This window comes from Trichomycterus rosablanca, chromosome 1 (genome assembly GCF_030014385.1).
Source record: "Trichomycterus rosablanca isolate fTriRos1 chromosome 1, fTriRos1.hap1, whole genome shotgun sequence".
Classification (NCBI taxonomy): Eukaryota; Metazoa; Chordata; class Actinopteri; order Siluriformes; family Trichomycteridae; genus Trichomycterus; species Trichomycterus rosablanca.
Genome location: NC_085988.1, coordinates 36,141,133 through 36,163,761, shown reverse-complemented (window position 1 = coordinate 36,163,761; position 22,629 = coordinate 36,141,133). Strand labels below are relative to the sequence as shown.

Genomic DNA, 22,629 nt, shown 5'->3' with positions numbered 1-22,629 from the left:
ATCTATCTATCTATCTATCTATCTATCTATCTATCTATCTATCTATCTATCTATCTATCTATCTATCTATCTAATCTATCTATCTATCTTTGAACCAGTGCTGTTTTTTAAACAGATTTCCCCAAATCTTCACATCTTTCCACTTAAAAAAAAATCTAACCCTATACACAGGTTTTAATTAATAAATAGCTTTAATACCTTTTACTTTTTGTGGTCTTAACACTACATAGTTTTTTTTTTAACTGTAGATTAAAAACAAGCGTTTACATATGTTTAATATATCTAAAGCTTTGAATTTTTTAAGACTTCAGCCTGAAATATACACTATAAAGCCAAAACTATGAACTCGTTGGACATCTCTGATTTTGATTCGGTTATGTCCTGTACTTTCCCATCAGGCTGTTTATTATAAATAATTTTTTTACATACAATGATGGTATTAGGTGGAGGGGTCATTCACAGACATGGCGCTGTCTGTCTGCATATCTGATTTTCCTTGGTTTACAAAGAATTGAGGGTCTGCGTCTAGTAGACTTTGCGGTTATTTTGCCTGCTCTCAAGGCTTTATTCTACTCCTGGAACACTGTTGTGTTATTGTACCGTTCCAAGGGAATGAACATGCCTGTTTAAATTCTTCTGTGCTTGTTATTATCGCAAGCAACTGTAATGACTGTGTTACATATTTAAATATATTAAAATGTCTCTAATAACCCACCAACAGCAGTACATGAGTCATTAGCCTATCAATATATATATAATAAGAATTATTGTTCTATCTAGTATCTATCTACAGGGGTTGGACAAAATAACTGAAACACCTGTCATTTTAGTGTGGGAGGTTTCATGGCTAAATTGGACCAGTCTGGTGGCCAATCTTCATTAATTGCACATTGCACCAGTAAGAGCAGAGTGTGAAGGTTCAATTAGCAGGGTAAGAGCACAGTTTTGCTCAAAATATTGCAATGCACACAACATTATGGGTGACATACCAGAGTTCAAAAGAGGACAAATTGTTGGTGCACGTCTTGCTGGCGCATCTGTGACCAAGACAGCAAGTCTTTGTGATGTATCAAGAGCCACGGTATCCAGGGTAATGTCAGCATACCACCAAGAAGGACAAACCACATCCAACAGGATTAACTGTGGACGCAAGAGGAAGCTGTCTGAAAGGGATGTTCGGGTGCTAACCCGGATTGTATCCAAAAAACATAAAACCACGGCTGCCCAAATCACGGCAGAATTAAATGTGCACCTCAACTCTCCTGTTTCCACCAGAACTGTCCGTCGGGAGCTCCACAGGGTCAATATACACGGCCGGGCTGCTATAGCCAAACCTTTGGTCACTCGTGCCAATGCCAAACGTCGGTTTCAATGGTGCAAGGAGCGCAAATCTTGGGCTGTGGACAATGTGAAACATGTATTGTTCTCTGATGAGTCCACCTTTACTGTTTTCCCCACATCCGGGAGAGTTACGGTGTGGAGAAGCCCCAAAGAAGCGTACCACCCAGACTGTTGCATGCCCAGAGTGAAGCATGGGGGTGGATCAGTGATGGTTTGGGCTGCCATATCATGGCATTCCCTTGGCCCAATACTTGTGCTAGATGGGCGCGTCACTGCCAAGGACTACCGAACCATTCTGGAGGACCATGTGCATCCAATGGCGGTGCCGTGTATCAGGATGACAATGCACCAATACACACAGCAAGACTGGTGAAAGATTGGTTTGATGAACATGAAAGTGAAGTTGAACATCTCCCATGGCCTGCACAGTCACCAGATCTAAATATTATTGAGCCACTTTGGGGTGTTTTGGAGAAGCGAGTCAGGAAACGTTTTCCTCCACCAGCATCACGTAGTGACCTGGCCACTATCCTGCAAGAAGAATGGCTTAAAATCCCTCTGACCACTGTGCAGGACTTGTATATGTCATTTCCAAGACGAATTGACGCTGTATTGGCCGCAAAAGGAGGCCCTACACCATACTAATAAATTATTGTGGTCTAAAACCAGGTGTTTCAGTTATTTTGTCCAACCCCTGTATGTATATGTGTTATGTATATATACATACACACACACACATATACACTGATCAGCCATAACTTTAAATCCACCTCCATTTTATCAGCTCCACTTACCATATAGGAGCACTTTGTAGTTCTACAATTACTGACTGTGATTCATCTGTTTCTCTGCATGCTTTGTTAGCCCCCTTTCATGCTGTTCTTCAATGGTCAGGACCTCAAAGGACCACTACAGAGTAGGTATTATTTGGGTGGTGGATCATTCTTAGCACTGCAGTGACACTGACATGGTGGTGGTGTGTTAGTGTGTGTTGTGCTGGTATGAGTGGATCAGACACAGCAGCGCTTCTGCAGTTTTTAAACACATCACTGTCCCTGCTGGACTGAGAATAGTCCACCAACCAAAAATATCCAGCCAACAGCGTCCCATGGGCAGAGTCCTGTGACCACTGATAAAGGTCTAGAAGATGACCAACTCAAACAGCAGCAATAGATGAGCGATCGTCTCTGACTTTACATCTACAAGGTGGACCAACCAGGTAGGAGTGTCCAATAGAGTGGACAGTGAGTGGACACGGTATTTAAAAACTCCAACAGCACTGTTGTGTTTGATCCACTCGTACCAGCACAACACACACTAACACACCACCATCATGTCAGTGTCACTGCAGTGCTGAGAATGACCCATAACCTAAATAATACCTGCTCTGTAGTGGTCCTGTGGGGGTCCTGACCATTGAAGAACAGCATGAAAGGGGGCTAACAAAGCATGCAGAAAAACAGATGGACTACAGTCAGTAATTGTAGAACTTTAAAGTGCTTCTATATGGTCAGTGGAGCTGATAAAATGGACAGTGAGTGTAGAAACAAGGAGGTGGTCATAATGTTATGGCTGATCAGTGTATATTAGAATTAATGATACACTAATTGCCTTGTATAAGAACTGAAGTCTCAAAGCTGTCAACCTGTAGCGGTAAAACTCCTTTGCAGATTAACAAAGGAAACCAAAAGGTAGGGGTCTGTGCTCAGGCTCTCTTCACTCAAAGAAAATGTAGTAAAGGTTGCTTATGATAATTGTATAACCTGTTGATCTGACATTCTTTTACATCTGATAAAGCCACTTAGAAAAAGGTTAGAATTATAAGGGTAATAATTATTGACATGTTTATTTCTTAAGTAAGTAACACTAATGCTTCATGATAGAAAGTATTGACATTAATTGAAAAAGTAATTGTTGGCAAGTTAGCTGGGGTAAAAGAGAAAATGTTTGACAGATGAATTATTTTTGCAGAAATCCCTCTTGGTTTGACTAGGGAAAAATAGTTGAGAATACATTATGTCAGTTAGATAAGAGTGTTTAAAGGCCTGTTTCTTAAAGTTAGTGGTAGTGGTAGATGGCACATTCATTTTAAAGTTGCTTTTCACAAAAAATAGCCCTGATTATTTACATTTATTTACTTTGAATAGAGGGTGCTCTAGGTGCAAATCTTTGTGTCAATTATTTACAATATTATTTTCATGCATAAATTATTTGTACAGTGAAGTTGGGCTAAAAAAGTGGTTTGGCCACACCCATTGTTCAGATGACTGCCACAGGGACAGTGTGGTAGCCTAGTGAGTAGAGCTGTAGGTTACCAACTAGAATCTTGGCTCTGTCATGCAGTCAATGTTGGGCTCTTAAGCAAGACCCTTAACCCTCTTGGCTCAAGGAGGGATTTGTACAATGGCTGACCCTGTGCTCTGACCCCAGCTTCCAAACAAGCTGGAATATATAAATAAGGAATTTCATTGTACTGTACATCTGTATATGTATATATGACAAATGAGGCATTCCATCTGCCCTAGATTATCCTTATTATCCTTATCACAGTAGTTGTTTTTGTGTCTGGACTACTTGCACCGGTCCTATGTATTAATAACCATGTGTCCCTGTTTAGGGACATATTTTAAATAGTCAACATATTTTAAAAGTGGGCGTGACCCGGGTATAATCTCTGTATAGGAATCACCGTGTGTTTGTGTGTGCATGCACATGTGTAAGGACTTGACGGGGAGATAAGCCTCCTGGCTACTTTAAGCGCAGACTCTCCAGAACCACACGGCTTTGGCCAGAGTCTTTGCTGTCTCGCAGTCTGCGCCAAGTATCACGTTCCTTCTCCAACTCTTTGCCTTTGGTTATTTGGTAACAAGGGCCAGATTAGTTGCGTGTTTTCATTGCAGCAGATGTTATTAATCGAGCAGTTACCCGTTTGTCCGACGGCCAAACATGTTTTCCAGTGTTTGCTTGGCCTCTCGAGCCTGCTGGTGTACCTTGTGGCTTTGTTCAATAACTTGTTGATTTTGTCAATGCAAATCTAATCCAAATGACTGAAAAGAAGAAAAGCAGCAAAGTATTTAAAGATGTAGTTTTTGGCTCTGTGTGATGTATTCTCACGGCGCTGATGGCACCTCGCCATGCCTCTAGCGACAAGCTACTTTCTCCCATCTTTAGAGTAGAATTCCTACTGTTATTACAGACACTGTAGCGCTTGTATGTTTCTGTTTCTTAGAGGCATATTTTTGCCAAACTTGCCTAAGCCACCTGTCAGCGACGAAGGTTTTACAGCACTTCACGTAAATTGTTTACTCTTTGCAGAGGCATTACTTCGTTGTCCTTTGATCAGCTAAGGCTAAAATTTGTTGTACTTCTGATGACGAGAATCAATAATAGCTTAACTAGATGGTTTACATCTGTCCGTTAAAAGAAAGAAAGAAAGAAACAGGCATTGTAAGTGGCCTGCTATATTACGCTTATTAAACGAGCCTGTGTGTGTGTGTGGGCGGGAGGATGGGATGTTGATGGTGTCACTGCGCTGGCTGGTAGGAGGGGATGTTAGATGTTAATGGATGAAGGGATTTCTCCAGGGAGAAGAGCAGGAGGTGCAAGTGACTGAACAGTCTGGTAAAACTGTGCTAATGGAAGGGGAGGGGTTGTGGATGGGGTGAGCCCACTCTGGATCAGAGAGCTGGAGGAGAAACACCTACCAGCCTTAAGCACCTAAATAAGTATGTCATCTGTGTCCTTTCTTTGGTGGGGCGTAGCTGGATGCAATAGGACAGTGCTTCTTAAAAATGTTATGGTCACTGCCCCCCCTGTGTTAAAAACACAGGTTTTCTTTTAACAACCGCACTAAAAAAAAACATGCAAGGTTAAAATTACAACATAATCCACAGCCTAATGATGGTATAATTTATCAGTTTAAAAATGTTGTGGCATCCATAGATATACAACCCGGCACCCACTTAGAGATCTACTGCAGTAGCACCACTGTAGCATTAACACTGTAGTTAGTTTTAGGTGTGAGCATTGTGTGGTAACCAGGTAAATTATTATTAAATAAAGTACTTGGTGCTTATCACTTCAACATACTTGCCAGCACACTGACCCTTAGTAATGTATTTAGTGGTGCATTCATTGATGTAAATGCGCACACAAAGGATCTGTCTTAAATGGTTCTTCTAGCAATACAATCTAGCACTAGCAGTGGTGAACAAATCCTGAAGCATGGAAATGCTGAGATTTTATTATGATTTTTTTGAATTTTTTTCTCTATGTTTTATGACCAGTGAAACATTAGCCTGGAAGTAGACCATGCTATGACAGTAAGGGAATGCTCTGTGAAAATATGTAATATGCAGCTACAACATACCATACAGGGTGTCCCTAAAGTCTGGACACATTGGCAAAATGCATATTTTTTACATACATTTTTCAACATTTTATTTCATTAGAATATTAATCAAAAACATCTTCAGTGTGTTTTCCACTATTTGTGATGCAATATGTATGTATGTGTGTGTGTATGTGTGCTTGAATTGTATTGAGTGATGATTGTAAGTCTGCTAAATGCCGCAAATGTAAATGAATCAGCGGTGTGCTACTATACAGGCTCATTAACCTTCAAACAAACCTAAACACAAAATAACATAAAAATACAAAAAAGAGAAAAAATAAGCTACTCAGATTCTTGTGCATTCACTTGTAATCTCATGGTTGGACTACTGCAACTCCCTCCTGGCAGGTGCTCCTATGTCCACTATTAAACCCTTGCAGCTCATTCAAAATGCAGCTGCCCGTCTGGTTTTTAACCAGCCCAAACACTGCCACATCACCCCACTGCTGCGTTCTCTTCACTGGCTTCCTGTAGCTTCACACATTCAGTTTAAAACACTGATGCTCGCCTACAAAGCCAAAATGGACCAGCCCCAAGCTACCTTCGGGGTCTAATCAAACCCCGCTCTGTACCACGCAACCTCCGAGCCACCAGTCGCGCTCGACTTGATCCTCCACCCAGAACTCGAGGAAGACAAGCATCAAAGCTCTTCTCTGTACTGGCACCCAAGTGGTGGAACGAACTTCCTCTATCTGTCCGAACATCTGAGTCTCTTGCTGTCTTTAAAAAACGATTAAAAACCTTCATCACCTCTTTACTAAGCGCTTAAGCTGACTTTTACTTGCTTACTTACTAACGCTCTTATTCATTTCTAAAAAAAGAAAAAAAAAAATTGTGTTCTTGGACTGTTGTTTACTTAAAGTAGAGTATTGAAATGTATACTATGGAAGCACTTCTGTAAGTCACTCTGGAGAAAAGCGTCTGATAAATGCCAAAAATGTAAATGTAAAATTTAATTGGAAAAAATATATATATAATAAAATATTACACATTAACAGTAATTATTTTTTAAATATTAATTATATTTTTAAAATGTAGTTTTTAAATATAATAATTCTAAGCTGAAAAATAATAATAGAATGACGTTGTTTTCCTCCCAAAGTAGTCATTTAAAAAACACACTTAGTATTTAGTCCAGTTTTTTAAGTTTATTCTTCCTACCCAAATAACTATTTGGTCTGTGTTATTTCACTTGAAGATTTTCACGATGGCAGATTTTCTCATGACCACAAGTGTCTTTTCTCATTCTATCCCAGAGGCCTTGTGCTCATAGTCATACTGACTGGTGCTGGACTTTTCCACTGAGACCAGTCTTTGAAGATTCCTCTTGTTGCTGTTTTTCTAAGTCAGCAGGAATAGTGAAGTGCTTGTGGAAATGTCTGTTCTTTAAGCTTTTCCTTGGGCTCTTTGGGTATAGGAGACTCTCAGTGATGTATCTGGACTTCATTTGAGCTGTCTGTCAAAAGCGCCGATTCTTCCAGCTCGAGCCGAGCCGAGCCGGCATCAGTACAGCTCTGTTGCCTGCACCCAAGTTTCCGTCCCTTGGCTGGTGTGTGAACCAGGCTGCTTCAGCACTTCCTTCTCTAATCCCTGGACAAAGTCAAATAAATATCTGTCTGCTTTAGGATGGCTGTCTGCCCACAAGCCGCTCCACTGGCTCGCTTTCAGTCAGGAGCGTTTAGATTATTTGACCTAACAAGCATCTCTCATGTCACAGGCTCACCTACAGATTTGTTTTTTTTCTAGGTCGCCATATCTGATTCAGTCTTCACTTTCTCCCTTAATTCCTCGAACAACACCCGACACTGCCCTCGAGTCTCCCCCCTTCCTCGGCAGCGCTGCTGCAGCTTTGGCCATGGGTTCCGACCCCTGCCCGCCTCTCCCTCTGAGGCCTCTAATGGTTTATTTTGTGTCAAACTGGGTTTCTTTTCTGCTCGCTGGGAAGTGAAGGATCGAAGTTCAGATTTTTTGTTGTTGTTGTTTTAAGAATGCCCTGGAGAGTCCCCTATTCTTCAGCATTACCTTACCACCCCACACCACGGTAGAGTGAGCTCATGTATTTACACTGAATGCCAGCAAATATTTGTCACTGCTTTCAAATAATGGACCGGGAGAGACTGCCGGCCTTTATGACACTTCAGGGACTGTCAGGAACACTGTGGAGGCACTGGGCTGCAGCAGCCTGCCACTATTTACATTTTCATTTGCCAGCTGTCAGCTTTCCTTGGTGGCCAACTGGTGGCTAGCTGTACCTGATCAAGAGGCCCCAGGGTGAAAAGAGGGGCGATGAGAGAGCTTGTTTCTTGCCTATGAATCTCACGATAAGTGACCGTAGAATATAGTATAAAATACATAGAACCTTTTAGGACATGTTATGGCTTTCACTTCAGTATGGCCAGAAAGATTATTGTCTGTGAGATTGTGACATGACACATACTGTTAGGTCTGAAGTGAGAATAAGGTGAAACACCACAATGTCCACTAGGTGGCAAATCCTCTCAATCAGTGCTTCCCACTACCGAACCAGTTGGTGCTTTAGCTGTTTTAACATTTTCTTTATTCTTATGAAGAGGTTAATGATAAACTGACGAACTTGAGTCAGAAATAGTCAGAGCATGTTGTGAGATTATCTAGTGAAAATACCAATTACTCAACACTGTTAATTAAAAACAATGAACTATTCAAGTAAACCTTAAAAAGTGCTCAAGAAAACAGTGCTTCATAAATTAACACCAAGGTAAAAGCAGTGTTTTTTTTAAATAGTCATTATCTGAGTAAAATCCAGCACAAATATTATTAGTTAAGACAATAATAAGTTGTGTAGATGCCCTGTTAATTAAAACACTCACCCACTCACTCACTTTCTTAACCGCTTATCCAATCAGGGTAGCGTGGGGGGAGGGGTGCTTTTCAATGGGTGCAAGGCACACAGTAACACCCTGGACGGGACACCAGTCCATCGCCAGTCCAGGGCAGACACACATACATACACACACACATGCACACACCCATTCACCTATAGGGCAATTCAGTGTTTCCAATTAACCTGACTGCATGTTTTTGGACTGTGGGAGGAAACCCACACAGACACGGGGAGAACATGCAAACTCCACACAGAAAGGACCCGGACCACCCCGCCTGGGGATCGAACCCAGGACCTTCTTGCTGTGAGGCGACAGTGATACCCACCGAGCCACAATTAAAACAATAACTGTTAATTAAAACAATAACTGTTAATTAAAACAACTTCTGCAATACTGTCAATAAGTCTTATCTAAAGTAATGTTTACTTACATAAAACATCTAATTAAGCCATAAATGATTTAATTATAACCCAAGTAAAGTCATAAAAATTACTTTAATAAAAGCATTCTTACTTAGAACCATAATTACTTGAGTAAAACGTTTTGTTACTTAAAACACAATACATTTAATTACTGTTAAACAAGTTCAACTAAAAGCACTGATATGGTGGGCGGCACGGTGGCTCAGTGGGTAGCATTGTCACCTCACAGCAAGAAGGTCCTGGGTCCGGGTCCTTTCTGTGTGGAGTTTGCATGTTCTCCCCGTGTCTGCGTGGGTTTCCTCCGGGAGCTCCGGTTTTCTCCCACAGTCCAAAGACATGCAAGTGAGGTGAATTGAAGATACAAAATTGTCCATGATTGTGTTTGACATTAAAGACTTGAACTGATGAATCTTGTGTAATGAGTAACTACTGTTTCTGTCATGAATGTAACCAAAGTGTAAAACATGACATTAAAATCTTAATAAATTAATAAATAAAAGCACTGATACAGAAGTTGATTAAACACACTCAATTAAAATAATAAGAACTGAAGTAGCAAATATGATTTGTTACTTATAGCAGTAATTACTGAGTCATTTTTTTTAAGAAATCACTGCAACAATAAATAATAATTACTCAAATAAACAGTGTTTTTATACATAAAACAATAATTTCTAAAGTAAAAAAGAACTATACCTGAAACAATAATTAGTTTAAAAATAACTACAAGTAATTACCTAAAATATGAAAGGTCAAATGTATTCATTTTTTTTAATTAATTTAAATTATTTTTTTAAAACCAAGGGAATATCATAATTATATAAAAAATTGTTTGAGTCAGCCCTCAATACATGCTTACTGTGTGAAGTATAACTTAAACTAGACCGTAAACTACTGTATATGCTACAAAGAGAGCCAGTACCTCACAAAAAGATGTAGGTAAAATGTAGCATAAAATTTTTTTTACATTTTAAAATGTATGCTTGCAAACGTTTAGAACTAATCTCAGTACTAAGAGAGAAAGGTGTGTGTGTTTGAGCCGATCTGGAGTTTTCTCTCTGGATTCAGTTTGAATGGCAGGCAGAGCTCAAAGGAGGATTAGCTTTAGAGAAAGACACTGGACACAGTGATGACATTCTTCACTGTGTGCCATCAGTAAGGTAATTTTCATAGCCTAATTCCTGTCCTAATTCTTTTGTTCCACAAGTAAGAATTCAGGATTTTTGACAAATGCAAAAAAACTTTGGTCAAGGATTAGCACTTTCTGTGTACACTGTATTACTGTTTTCACTCCACAGTGTGGTTTGATGCCCAAGGTGTTTGATGAATTGTGGTTAAATTCTTTACCTATATCTAAACAGACAATACAAACAGTACAACTGAGAGAGATATTCTTCACTTTAAAAACGCTATCCTGTGGTTCTTGCGGTCTCTTTGATTTTGTGGCTCAGTTGTCACTAATGAATGGTGGTCCTTTCTTTTACATAAACCAACATCCAAACAGTTTCTCATTGGAAATGAACCATCACAAATCATCCTTTACTATATACTTAACTCCATGCCTTTAAGCTGCATAAACATCCAAACTTTTTAACTCTGTTGACTGTGAAGCTTTTGTTGTGGTTTCCAGCTTATTCCACTTCTCTCTGAGTCGAACTTGGGCCTCTACACTAAATGGGGCCTTTGTTTATTCCTTTGTATATTCCAGTATTTCTGTTTGAGTTTGAGATGTAGCCTCCTTATGCCTGTGCCTTTGTTATTTTAAGCCGGAACTGTAAAACGAAGTTTCCGTTTACATTATTGGAGTGCTTGCCTGAAAATGAATGAGCCTAGGATATAGCCTTGGTGGACCTCTCCATCAATGAATCTTTAACCAGTTGTTATCCATCTGTTGTTGCATAGAGTGGGATGCAACAGTTTGGGACGTATACCCTCCCTCTACCTTTAAAGAGGTTAATTAGAGTGATTTTTTTAAGGACAGGGAGACAGACACTTTCATCCTAACCCACCATTCAGCCTAGCGCTCGTCCTGGCTCAACGCCTCCCTTCTGACCAGAGCGATGAGCAGCTGCCTGGCCCTCTGATTAGCCTGGACATCCAGGATAATAATTGGATAAGGTTTCCAAGTGGTATAATTCAGCGTTGCTCACACCCTGCACCACCCCCTCTTTTCTTACCCCTCGCCCCCTCCTCATCTGTCTTCAGGTCTTTCGTCCAAGGTCTCTGTTTGAGAAACATCCTATTATTCTGTCACTGATGTGTCTGCCGGGGGAAGCTGTGCAAGAGCTAGTATAAGAGATCAGCAGTGGCTTTGGACGTCACTCGTCAGTCCTGCTTATATCTCACTGTGGACAGTTTCTAAAAGCAGTTGTACAATTTGATAACCCAAGTTATAAGACAACCCAAATTCAGAGCTGACAGCTTTTGAAAAAATACACTGGCAGCGATTCTGAGAGAACTAATGAGAAAATTAAAAAGACATCATTTTCTATCCAAGTGAAAATATCGTGTTAACACCTCATTCCTAAATACTTGACAAAGTCTGTTCCACATGTGCCACAAATAAACACACATTTGGATGTTTTGCTTATGAGGTTTGTTGGAAAGAAAGAAGTTCATCAGGACCAGATGTTATGACTGAGATTTGAGGGATTCCCTTCAGCTGTATATCAAGGGAGCTTTCAAGAACATGGGACTTGTACAAACTATGCAACATACCAGCTAATCTTACAGCAATATTCAGACCTCAAATACTGCCCACATTTCACTGTAATTTACCACGAGTGGCTAGCATTTGACAGTTGTAAGAAACAAGAAATGTAGTTTTTACTTAATGTACTTCCAGATTCAGATTTACACCCAATCTTTTATGTATTTAAAGTATGTTTTTATAAGCAGAAAAAAACATTTACAAAAAAAAAACTGATAAGGAGAAAAGTACAGTGGTACCTTGAAATTCGCCGTCAGTTGGTCCTGGGAATGATGTTGAGTTTAAAAGAAATTGAGTTTTGAGGTATTTTTTTCCCCATAAGGATGTATGGAAAACCTGTTAATGCGTTCCATGGTCTCGTGGAACTGCATATATTTTAGGCTAATGTAAAAATAATGGGGTTGTTTTTGACACTTATACACTAAAAATAATACAAATATAGTATAAACAACACTGAAATACAATTGAAAACAATTAAAAAAAATACAATAAAACATGCACTTTACCTTTACTTCTTTATTGTTTCCTTATGCTTCTTAATCGTGAAGATGCTTGATTTTGGAATGCTGTTATTTCCTGTGTGTGTATGTGGTGCACAAAGCTTAACATGACTTATTGTACTAAAACAACTAATTTCATTAGTGGAGAGAACTTATAAGCAGTAGTAATTAAAATAGGTTTAGTGTTCCTATGTCGTTTTTTTATACATTAATTCACATTAAACTGTTTTAACAATAAGCATTTTAGATTGTCTCGAAAAAGCTGATTCTCACCAATTCTCAGCACCCCGAGCTGTAACTCAAGTTTAAAGTGAAACAGAAGGAAAATTCATCTAAACACAGATACATGTGGACGTGCTCAGAGTGGATTTGATGGTTATTCCACACACATGCGGATTCGTCTCATATTTGCACTTTGATGACATTTTACCGCACTGCTCCGAATGCTGAACAAAGCGGCAGTCGCACACACGTTGAGTTTTCTAGACAAAGGGTGTCGAGTTTCAGATTTCGAGTTTAGGGGACTTCGAGTTACAAGGTACCACTGTATTCAGGCATAACAAATAAATAGCATTACTTATTAGTTCTAGGAGGAAAGCCAAGCTAACGTTGTATCCAGAAATGCATGTATTTTAACATCCCTGACATTAATTAATTTTATGTTAAATCTTAATTACTACAATTTAACTTGAAACCGAAAACAACCTGTTAACTGGTATTAGTTTTATTGTAATGAATGCATAATCTCTTGTGGAATTTTGCTTACAAAAAGCTACTGTGATCATGGCTCAAGATCTGATGCAAATTGTGGCAGTGTGCTGCAGGTATCTGTCAGTAAGCTGGGTGTAGGTGTGTTGAGATATCTTTCTCTGATCTAAGCTTCCCAAGTGGATGCCAGGACAGTACAAGCCCCGTCAAACCCCTTGTCTCCCCTAAATGTTTCCTAAACAGGCCACCAAGAGAGGTGCTGATCATCTCTCCCCTCCAGCCTAGAGATCCTGTGCTGATGTAGGAGCCTAATCCTTAACCTACTTAAGCCTCGCTTGCTGTGCTTAGCGCTATTGATAATCTATTGAGAGCAGTGTGTGGACTACAGGCTCCGGGAGTCACCTCTGAGCTTTTCTTAATCACCCCTGCTGTTCAGCGGTGGTGTACCTGACAATGTGCTTGCTCCAATCTCTTAACCCTGCCAAAATTCAGCCTGCTTTTGCCACCAAATCTTCAGGAATTAGTCCTTGCTGGCGCCTGTGATTGACAGGAGAGGAGCTTATGTGTAATTTTGCAAAGCGTTTCCACTGTTCAGCGCTTAATATGTTCAGGCTTGTTGGCAGCCCAGCCGTCCCTTAAACAAAAACAGCCTGAAGTGCCTGACTTTGAGTGCTGTCACAAAGCGTAGGAAACTCTGACCTCATTAAGAAATGGATGCAATCTTCTGCTCTCACTGTCTCTCTTTAAAACTTGTATTGTTGTTTATCATCTGCCTCATAAGTCATTTTCTTATTTATACAGAGGTAATGATCTGTATTTTTATCCAAGTCCTAATTGATTATTCACAAATTAGACTATTTAAAGTATGTAATCCATTGCAACAAATACCTGCTTAAACCTTATTTAATAGCAAACACACACACACACACACACACACACACACCACCTGTAGCTTTTGATAAGAAGTGCACAATGGTGAGAAAATTCAGACCATATTGGGATTCCTTGCATCAACAGCCCTCTTCAGGTCATGCCACGGCATCGTAATTTGGTTAATTCTCGTGTGTATGTTGTATGTTTTAATACAATGACAAATTCCAGTGATGAGTTTTTGTGCAAAAACCATTTCTTGAGTTGTGAAACACAAGAATGTGGGATAGAAAGACAAATAAAAGATTTCCTTTTGCTGACCAGCTTAGCTGTATTTTATTAAACATAAACAAATTAAAAATGTGATGCCTGCAACACACACACACAAATCTGTACATAAGCATGCTTGTTACATCACCCTCCCAGGGCGGCACATTGGTTAAGTGGGTAGCACTGTCGCCTCACAGCAAGAAGGTCCTGGGTTCGATCCCCAGGTGTGGCGGCCCGGTCCTCTCTGTGTGGAGTTTGCATGTTCTCCCCATGTCTGCGTGGGGTTTACTTTGGGTGCAAAGACATGCAAGTGAGGTGAATTGGAGAAACTAAATTGTCCAGGACTGTGTTTGACATTAAACTTGTGTGAACTGATGAATCTTGTGTGTAATGAGTAACTACCGTTTCTGTCATGAATGTAACCAAAATGCAAAACATGACGTTAAAATCCTAATAAACAAACATCATCACCTTTCCAAATAATGACATTTTTTAAGAGTTTGAAAACTCATTCATTCATTTATTAATTTACACATTGTCTGTTTTACCACTGCTTTATCCTATTCAGGGTTACATTGGGTCCGATTCACTGGGCAAAAGGTAGGAAACCAGTGCTCCATAGATGCGTTTTAGAACTGATGACAATGATTGTTGCAGTTTTGCAAGTAGAATTTTTGCCGATTCTTTTGCTCACTCTCATAGAAGACTTCAGCTGATCAACAGTTCATGGTCATCATAATGCCCCATACATTTTTCAATGCAGGCAGGCCAGTCAGCTTTCTCAGATACCAGCAAGAACGCATTGACAACACACTCAGGAGGTCACAAAATAACCCAGATAAACGTCTAAATAACTACATGCCCCACTTGCCTCAGTTATGGTCAATGCACATGGAGTAACAATAAAAAAAAACACTGGGCTAAAATTGTATCCATGGGAGAGTTGCAAGGGACTAAACACTGCTGACCAAAAAGAACACAAAAGGCTCCTTTTGCATTTGCCAAAATGTCTAGATGACCCCAAGATTTTTGGGACTGTGGACTGATGAGTCTAAGGTGGAACTTTTTTTAAAACAGGGGTCTTGTTACATTTAACGTCAAGCTAACACTGCATTCCACCATAAGAACATCCTACCAACAGTCAAACATGGTGGTGGTGTGGTGGTGAAGTGATGATCCTGGACTGCCTTGCTTCCACTGGACCTGGACGACTTGTCATAATTGATGATGTCATGAATTCTGCTCTCTATTAAAAAATCCCAAAGCAGAATGTCCACCAGTCAGATCAAATTCCACTTTTGAACAGCTCAAAGAAAATAGGTTTGCAGTGGTCGAGTAAAGTTCTGACTTAAATCCCATTGAGATGCTGTGGCAGGAGCTTGAACTGGCAGTTCATGCATGAAAATTCTTACAAATTACATATATTCAGTTACTAAATGTCCCAACTGTTCTGGAAATGGGGTTTGTAGATCCAATGCACTAATAGTGTGTCTCCCCCAGTTTATTTCTGCATTGATCTGTGACGTTTGGTGTGCATTCCAAAAAAAAAAAAAAAACAAAACACATTCAACTTACGTTTTCTTACAATGTCTTTAATATTTGACTGGGTTTGGTAAAATATTAAAATTTATTTTAAACAAAAGTAACCCATTGGTGTGTTATAGTTATACAGTGGACTGTATATATCTCAGCCCCAAACATTTTCTGGTCAGTGCCTGCCCACAAGCGACAGCAGCAGATTCCTACATGCCCACAAGAGATATATTTCAGTGACATATTCCATGCTTGTCTGAACACAGACTAAGGAGGTCAACAGATTTTCCACCTTTCTGCCAGAATTTACTCTGGGTGTCCTTCTACCTACCAGAAAGTGGACTGGATAGTTTTAGTATAAGTGAATGGTTTAGGTGGGTTTTTTACCCTGTGATAGATCGGTGCCCTGTCCAGGGTAACAGTGGTGATTATTTTTAATTAAATGATGAATAGTAGTTGAGGTTTATTGGGTTACTATTTAAATAATTTTTAGGAGTAATTAATGCAAAAATAAGTTTCGTTCCAAATGTATCATTTTTATGTGTTCAGGATAACTTTTCCTAATGTTTGTAACCGGGGTGGCATGGTGGCTTGGTGGGTAGCACTGTCGCCTCACAGCAAGAAGGTCCTGGGTTTGATCCCCCGGCGGGGCGGTCCAGGTCCTTTCTGTGTGGAGTTTACATGTTCTCCTCGTGTCTGCGTGGGTTTGCTCCGGGAGCCAGGATGTTACTGTGTGCCTTGCGCCCATTGAAAAGCTGGGATAGGCTCCAGCCCCCCGTGACCCTAATTGGATAAACAGTTAAGAAAGTGAGTGAGTGAGTATTTGTAACCGTACATATAATAATATATATAATATCCCTTTATTTGTCATATATACATATACACATGTACAGTACATATCCAAACTTGTTTGTAAGCTGGGGACAGAATGCAGGGTCAGCCATGGTATGGCGCTCCTGGAGACAAGAGGGTTAGGGCCTTGCTCAAGGGCCCAACAGTGGAGCACAGCAGAGTAGTTCTGAGGAACAACTTAAAGTTTTAAAACTGCAGTACATAGCTCATTCGTTCATTGTTTGTTTTACCATTGCTTTATCCTGGTCAGGGCAGCGGTGGGTCCGATTCACAGGGCGAAGGGCAGAAAACACCATGTACAGGTCACCAGTTCATCACAGATACACAAACACACATTTATATACACACACACACACACACACACACCTATTTCATCATATAATTAATTCCATCATATAATGATACGTTAATATCTGGAACGACATGAAAATACTGTGTTTAGTATTTTAAATGTCACTTACAGTAACAGACCATGGAATTGTAGAGACAGTGCTGGGTCAAAGCCATTGCCAGTCTCCGAGATGCTTCCTCTATTCATCAGCAAAGCTCAGAAGATCCACAGATCTCTTCCCTCACATGACTCACTTAAAGGTCCCACTTTGAACTTGAAGGAATTTTATGATGCAAGTAAAAATGTCAAGTCTGTAAACAGTTTGATTTGAAAAGCATGTCAGTTAAATGACTGGTTTATGTCCTCTTCTAGACAAGGACACTCAGTCGCACCGGATGAGTTTCATGCACAGTTTGGTTGACCTCTTAAAACTTTTATCACCTTTATTTATATTAAGCAAGTACCAAATACTGCATTTGAAACTAGTTAGCTTTGATCTTTTCAGCTAATCCCAGCATGACACTATATAACTGTCTTGACTTTACTGTTGTTTTTTTGAGTGTATTATTTATTACATGCCGTTTTTTTTCTTTTCTTTTTCTCAATACCCCTCATGCTCTTGTATTTCCTGAGCTCTTGTTTGTCAGACTGGACCACCCCTGCTTTGTGTGCAGCCCTGCGTATTTGTTGTCGTGCATTGGGACTTGGTGACTGTGTGTGTGTGTGTGTAAGGGAAGGAGGGGTCTAAGAAAGGTTGTACACTTTTGAGATTTAGCAGGAATTCTTTGGTGATCCCCCCCTCCCCCTCAGATTCTCTCAGTCCTTTCTGGAAAGAGGGTGGTTGGGAGAGTTAGGACTTGATCCCTTCACGGCAAACGTTATGTGATACCTGACCCAATCACCTGCATGCACGTTCATGACTGACTCTACCTCTCTTTCTCTCTGTCTTGTCTCTTTTGCAGAATAATGCAGATCAGGTAGCTTTTCAAGTGGGAGGGGGTCTGTCTGCCCTGGAACAGATTCTGCAGGTAGTCACATCGGCCTCCACGCCCACTGCTGTTCCACGCATTCCACTTAAGTAAGTACCCGCTCTCTTACACACAATTTATGAACAATAAATTGTGTCGAGTCGACCTCCATGTGTTGACAATATACAGTGCCTTCACACTAAATCCTTTTTTCACACACGTAGACAATTGTTTTTGTATTAAATTAACAAGAAATTTTTTTTTTTCAGAGACAGTGATAATGACATTGACATGATATTTAAATTTTTTTATTTAATCCTGTTTAATTAATTAATATTTTAATGTAATCAATATTTAAATTATTTTCTTAATTAAAAAATAATTAATAAATATTTTTACATGTTCTATTGACAGCTTTTACTATCTTAATAGACCCTTTAAATAGAGAAAACTGATTAAAGGTGTCTAACAGTTAGAAGGGTTTGAATACTTTTTATATTTAAAATATAAATATTAGTTTTAAATACTGATTTAAAAAAATACTATATATATATATATATATATATATATATATATATATATATATATTTATATATATATATATCATTATATGACATTTTAAAATATTTATGAATTAATAATTTATAATTATAATTGATATAATTTATAATACAATTAATAATTTAGCAATAGGGTTTGGTATCTGTTTATTGCATGCTGTCAATTCCATTATTATTAAATTATGTTGGTTACCATATGTTGGAGTACTAATGTAAACAAAAACACTTGGAAATCCTAAATCAGACTAAGAATGTTCAAGAAATGTAATAGACACCTGAATTTTAGTTCTATAATCTGGTTATTTAATGCATGCATATTAATCCTTTTTGTTTATTTGTATTTGTATACCTGCATTTGTGGAAAACAGCTCAGACAATATCTGTATCTAAAGAGTTAAAACATGGCATTGGTGCCTTGTCTCCACCTTATACAAACACATACCAAATATATGTTAAAAAATATTAAAAAGAAAACGTCAATGACAAAACCACAATAAAAAAAGTAATAAATCATTTATCCAAATATAAATGAAAAATACTTGAAAGTATTTCACCTTCGGACTAGTGTAGCAAGTTGGTAGCTGATCTGCTGATTTACTAAAAGACTAAAAGACAATTTCACTGCATACTCACGGGTCAGTAGTATACTAATTTAAAAACTAGTATGTGGTTTGGGATGCAGCCAAAATGTTAAATGGTGCACTGGTTTATTTCAAAAACTTCATGTGGACCTGGAACAGAGAGTCTGCCAAAGGCAATACATGTACATTTATTTTGACAGGAATTGTTGCTGTTAATAATTTATATCTACCAGTGATAAATGGGAACTGACATAATTGTAAGCGTTATCAGGCCAACCTACTAATAAGGCTAAGGGTTTTTCTATGCCAGTTTTAAGATTTTCATTAGAATTAAGAAAAGGGGAAAAACTAATTCATATATTGATTATTTTATTTGTATAATTGGTTATGGAGTACTTCAAGTTAATGAAGTACATTTGTCATTACTATGAAAAATAAAGCCTTAGTTGGTAAATTGTTCAAGTAACTATAAGCTACTTGATTAAAAAAAGCACTAAGGGAAAAATAAGGAAAAATAAATCAAACAAATTCAGTTGTTAATTCAAGTATTATGGCTTGTGAACCAAATGTTTTGATTATCAAATATCCTAAGTGCATGTAAATTTGGTGTGCACAAATCTTAATCGATCGCACTTCTGCTACACTTCAAGAGTGCAGCCTGTTATGTCTCCAATATAAAATGCATAAATGATAGAGCCTATTAGACCAAATGAAGTGTTAACTTTAATATACATTATTTTGGTAAACTTTGACTATTGTGCTTAATTAAAAGTCTTAGTCATCTTTAATAAGAAGAAAATAGTCTTTCTGACAATAAGGCTTAGAAGAATTTAGAATTGGCTTTAACATTTAAGACATTACATTGAATGGTACATTGGCTTACTGAACTGCATTTTTGCAGTTATTCAGCAGTTTAGTTTTGTAAATGTATACACACTCCTTAAGCTGCATTATCTCCTCTTCTATTAAAAGTTCCACAAACGGCATGTCTCCATTGGAAAAATACATTCTCGTGAAGCATTTAGTGCTCCGAGCGCATATTGCATGAGTTAATGCTTTTATCTCTTCTGATTAACTTCATAACCTGGACAAACTCTCTTCTCTGTACATAATTATATAACTCCATCTTAACCGTTCAGACAAGTCCTTCACTTTCCAGAAGCCCTCATTGCCATAAATACTTACAAATGCATAATGAATGAAGGATGCGCTCTGTTTAGAAAATAAAAAAGGGCTACATTTAAGTAATTTATTTCTCCTTTGCTTGCTGGTGTACAAAACACACATTTATCCAGTGAGTCAGTGTGAAATGGGAGTGCGGTTTGAATAGTGGCGGTGGAGTTTGCGGGTTTGGCCACCAGATAACCTCACAGAGAGGGTTATTTCCACTAGAGAGAGCCCTTAATGGACTGAAATGGCCTCTCTCTCCCTCATTAGCATTTGCTTTTTCCAAATCTTCCCTAATGGAGGAATGTTACTTATATTTATAATGCTTTTACAGTCCATCTAGTGTTTATTGATTTTTTTTCCCCTCCCTCAATCTCTCACCCTCCCTTAAGCTCTTTCTTAATCAGTCATTAATTTCAGGAAAATTTGAAAGGAAGTTGAAGAATGTAATGGATTTTTATGAACTTGAGTGAAGTTTCTGAGAAGGGTAGAGCTGCTTTGTGCTTGATTAACCTGTCTGTGTATTTGTGTGTAGTGTCATATTTGTGCACCAGCTTGTGTGTGTGTGTGAGCTGGCATAGCCGATCAAATACTTCCGCTGTTCTATCCTACTTGTTTTGAGAGATGCGCTTAACAGGATCGGAAGGAGGCCCAGATCGCTGAGGCACGTCTGTCATTCTCTCTGCTCTGTTGCAATCACACTCTGAAGTGGCTCTTCTGTAGGGATTAAAGAATGTCCTCATCTTCACCTCCTATCATGGCTGATTCACTTCTCTGCCTCGGCTTGTTTAAAAGGTTGGGTTTTCCTGGGTTACCAAGAGCAATGGAATACCCACCAAAATAAAGCTGGAATGTGGGCTTTCTTGTAGTATTAAACACGTGAGAAACTTTTTTAACTTTAACATATTCTCTTGTTTGTCTAATAAAGTATACAGTGTATCACAAAAGTGAGTACACCCCTCACATTTCTGCAGATATTTAAGTATATCTTTTCATGGGACAACACTGACAAAATGACACTTTGACACAATGAAAAGTAGTCTGTGTGCAGCTTATATAACAGTGTAAATTTATTCTTCCCTCAAAATAACTCAATATACAGCCATTAATGTCTAACCCACCGGCAACAAAAGTGAGTACACCCCTTAGTGAAAGTTCCTGAAGTGTCAATATTTTGTGTGGCCACCATTATTTCCCAGAACTGCCTTAACTCTCCTGGGCATGGAGTTTACCAGAGCTTCACAGGTTGCCACTGGAATGCTTTTCCACTCCTCCATGACGACATCACGGAGCTGGCGGATATTCGAGACTTTGCGCTCCTCCACCTTCCGCTTGAGGATGCCCCAAAGATGTTCTATTGGGTTTAGGTCTGGAGACATGCTTGGCCAGTCCATCACCTTTACCCTCAGCCTCTTCAATAAAGCAGTGGTCGTCTTAGAGGTGTGTTTGGGGTCATTATCATGCTGGAACACTGCCCTGCGACCCAGTTTCCGGAGGGAGGGGATCATGCTCTGCTTCAGTATTTCACAGTACATATTGGAGTTCATGTGTCCCTCAATGAAATGTAACTCCCCAACACCTGCTGCACTCATGCAGCCCCAGACCATGGCATGCTTGACTGTAGGCATGACACACTTATCTTTGTACTCCTCACCTGATTGCCGCCACACATGCTTGAGACCATCTGAACCAAACAAATTAATCTTGTTCTCATCAGACCATAGGACATGGTTCCAGTAATCCATGTCCTTTGTTGACATGTCTTCAGCAAACTGTTTGCGGGCTTTCTTGTGTAAAGACTTTAGAAGAGGCTTCCTTCTGGGGTGACAGCCATGCAGACCAATTTGATGTAGTGTGCGGCGTATGGTCTGAGCACTGACAGGCTGACCCCCCACCTTTTCAATCTCTGCAGCAATGCTGACAGCACTCCTGCGCCTATCTTTCAAAGACAGCAGTTGGATGTGACGCTGAGCACGTGCACTCAGCTTCTTTGGACGACCAACGCGAGGTCTGTTCTGAGTGGACCCTGCTCTTTTAAAACGCTGGATGATCTTGGCCACTGTGCTGCAGCTCAGTTTCAGGGTGTTGGCAATCTTCTTGTAGCCTTGGCCATCTTCATGTAGTGCAACAATTCGTCTTTTAAGATCCTCAGAGAGTTCTTTGCCATGAGGTGCCATGTTGGAACTTTTAGTGACCAGTATGAGAGAGTGTGAGAGCTGTACTACTAAATTGAACACACCTGCTCCCTATGCACACCTGAGACCTAGTAACACTAGCGAGTCACATGACATTTTGGAGGGAAAATGACAAGCAGTGCTCAATTTGGACATTTAGGGGTGTAGTCTCTTAGGGGTGTACTCACTTTTGTTGCCGGTGGTTTAGACATTAATGGCTGTATATTGAGTTATTTTGAGGGAAGAATAAATTTACACTGTTATATAAGCTGCACACAGACTACTTTTCATTGTGTCAAAGTGTCATTTTGTCAGTGTTGTCCCATGAAAAGATATACTTAAATATCTGCAGAAATGTGAGGGGTGTACTCACTTTTGTGATACA

At 39.3% G+C, this 22,629-nt stretch overlaps 1 protein-coding gene across 7 annotated transcripts in view; it reads left to right on the top strand.

Moving 5' to 3' along the window:
• The window catches only part of scaper (S-phase cyclin A-associated protein in the ER), a 203,992-nt gene that overhangs the window by 101,386 nt on the left and 79,977 nt on the right, over positions 1 to 22,629 (top strand). For all 7 annotated transcript variants that reach the window (XM_062991980.1, XM_062991994.1, XM_062992001.1 and 4 more), the window contains one exon: positions 17,757 to 17,872. In XM_062991980.1, coding sequence (XP_062848050.1) covers positions 17,757 to 17,872 — 116 coding nt within the window. The remainder of the gene's footprint in view (positions 1 to 17,756; positions 17,873 to 22,629) is intronic.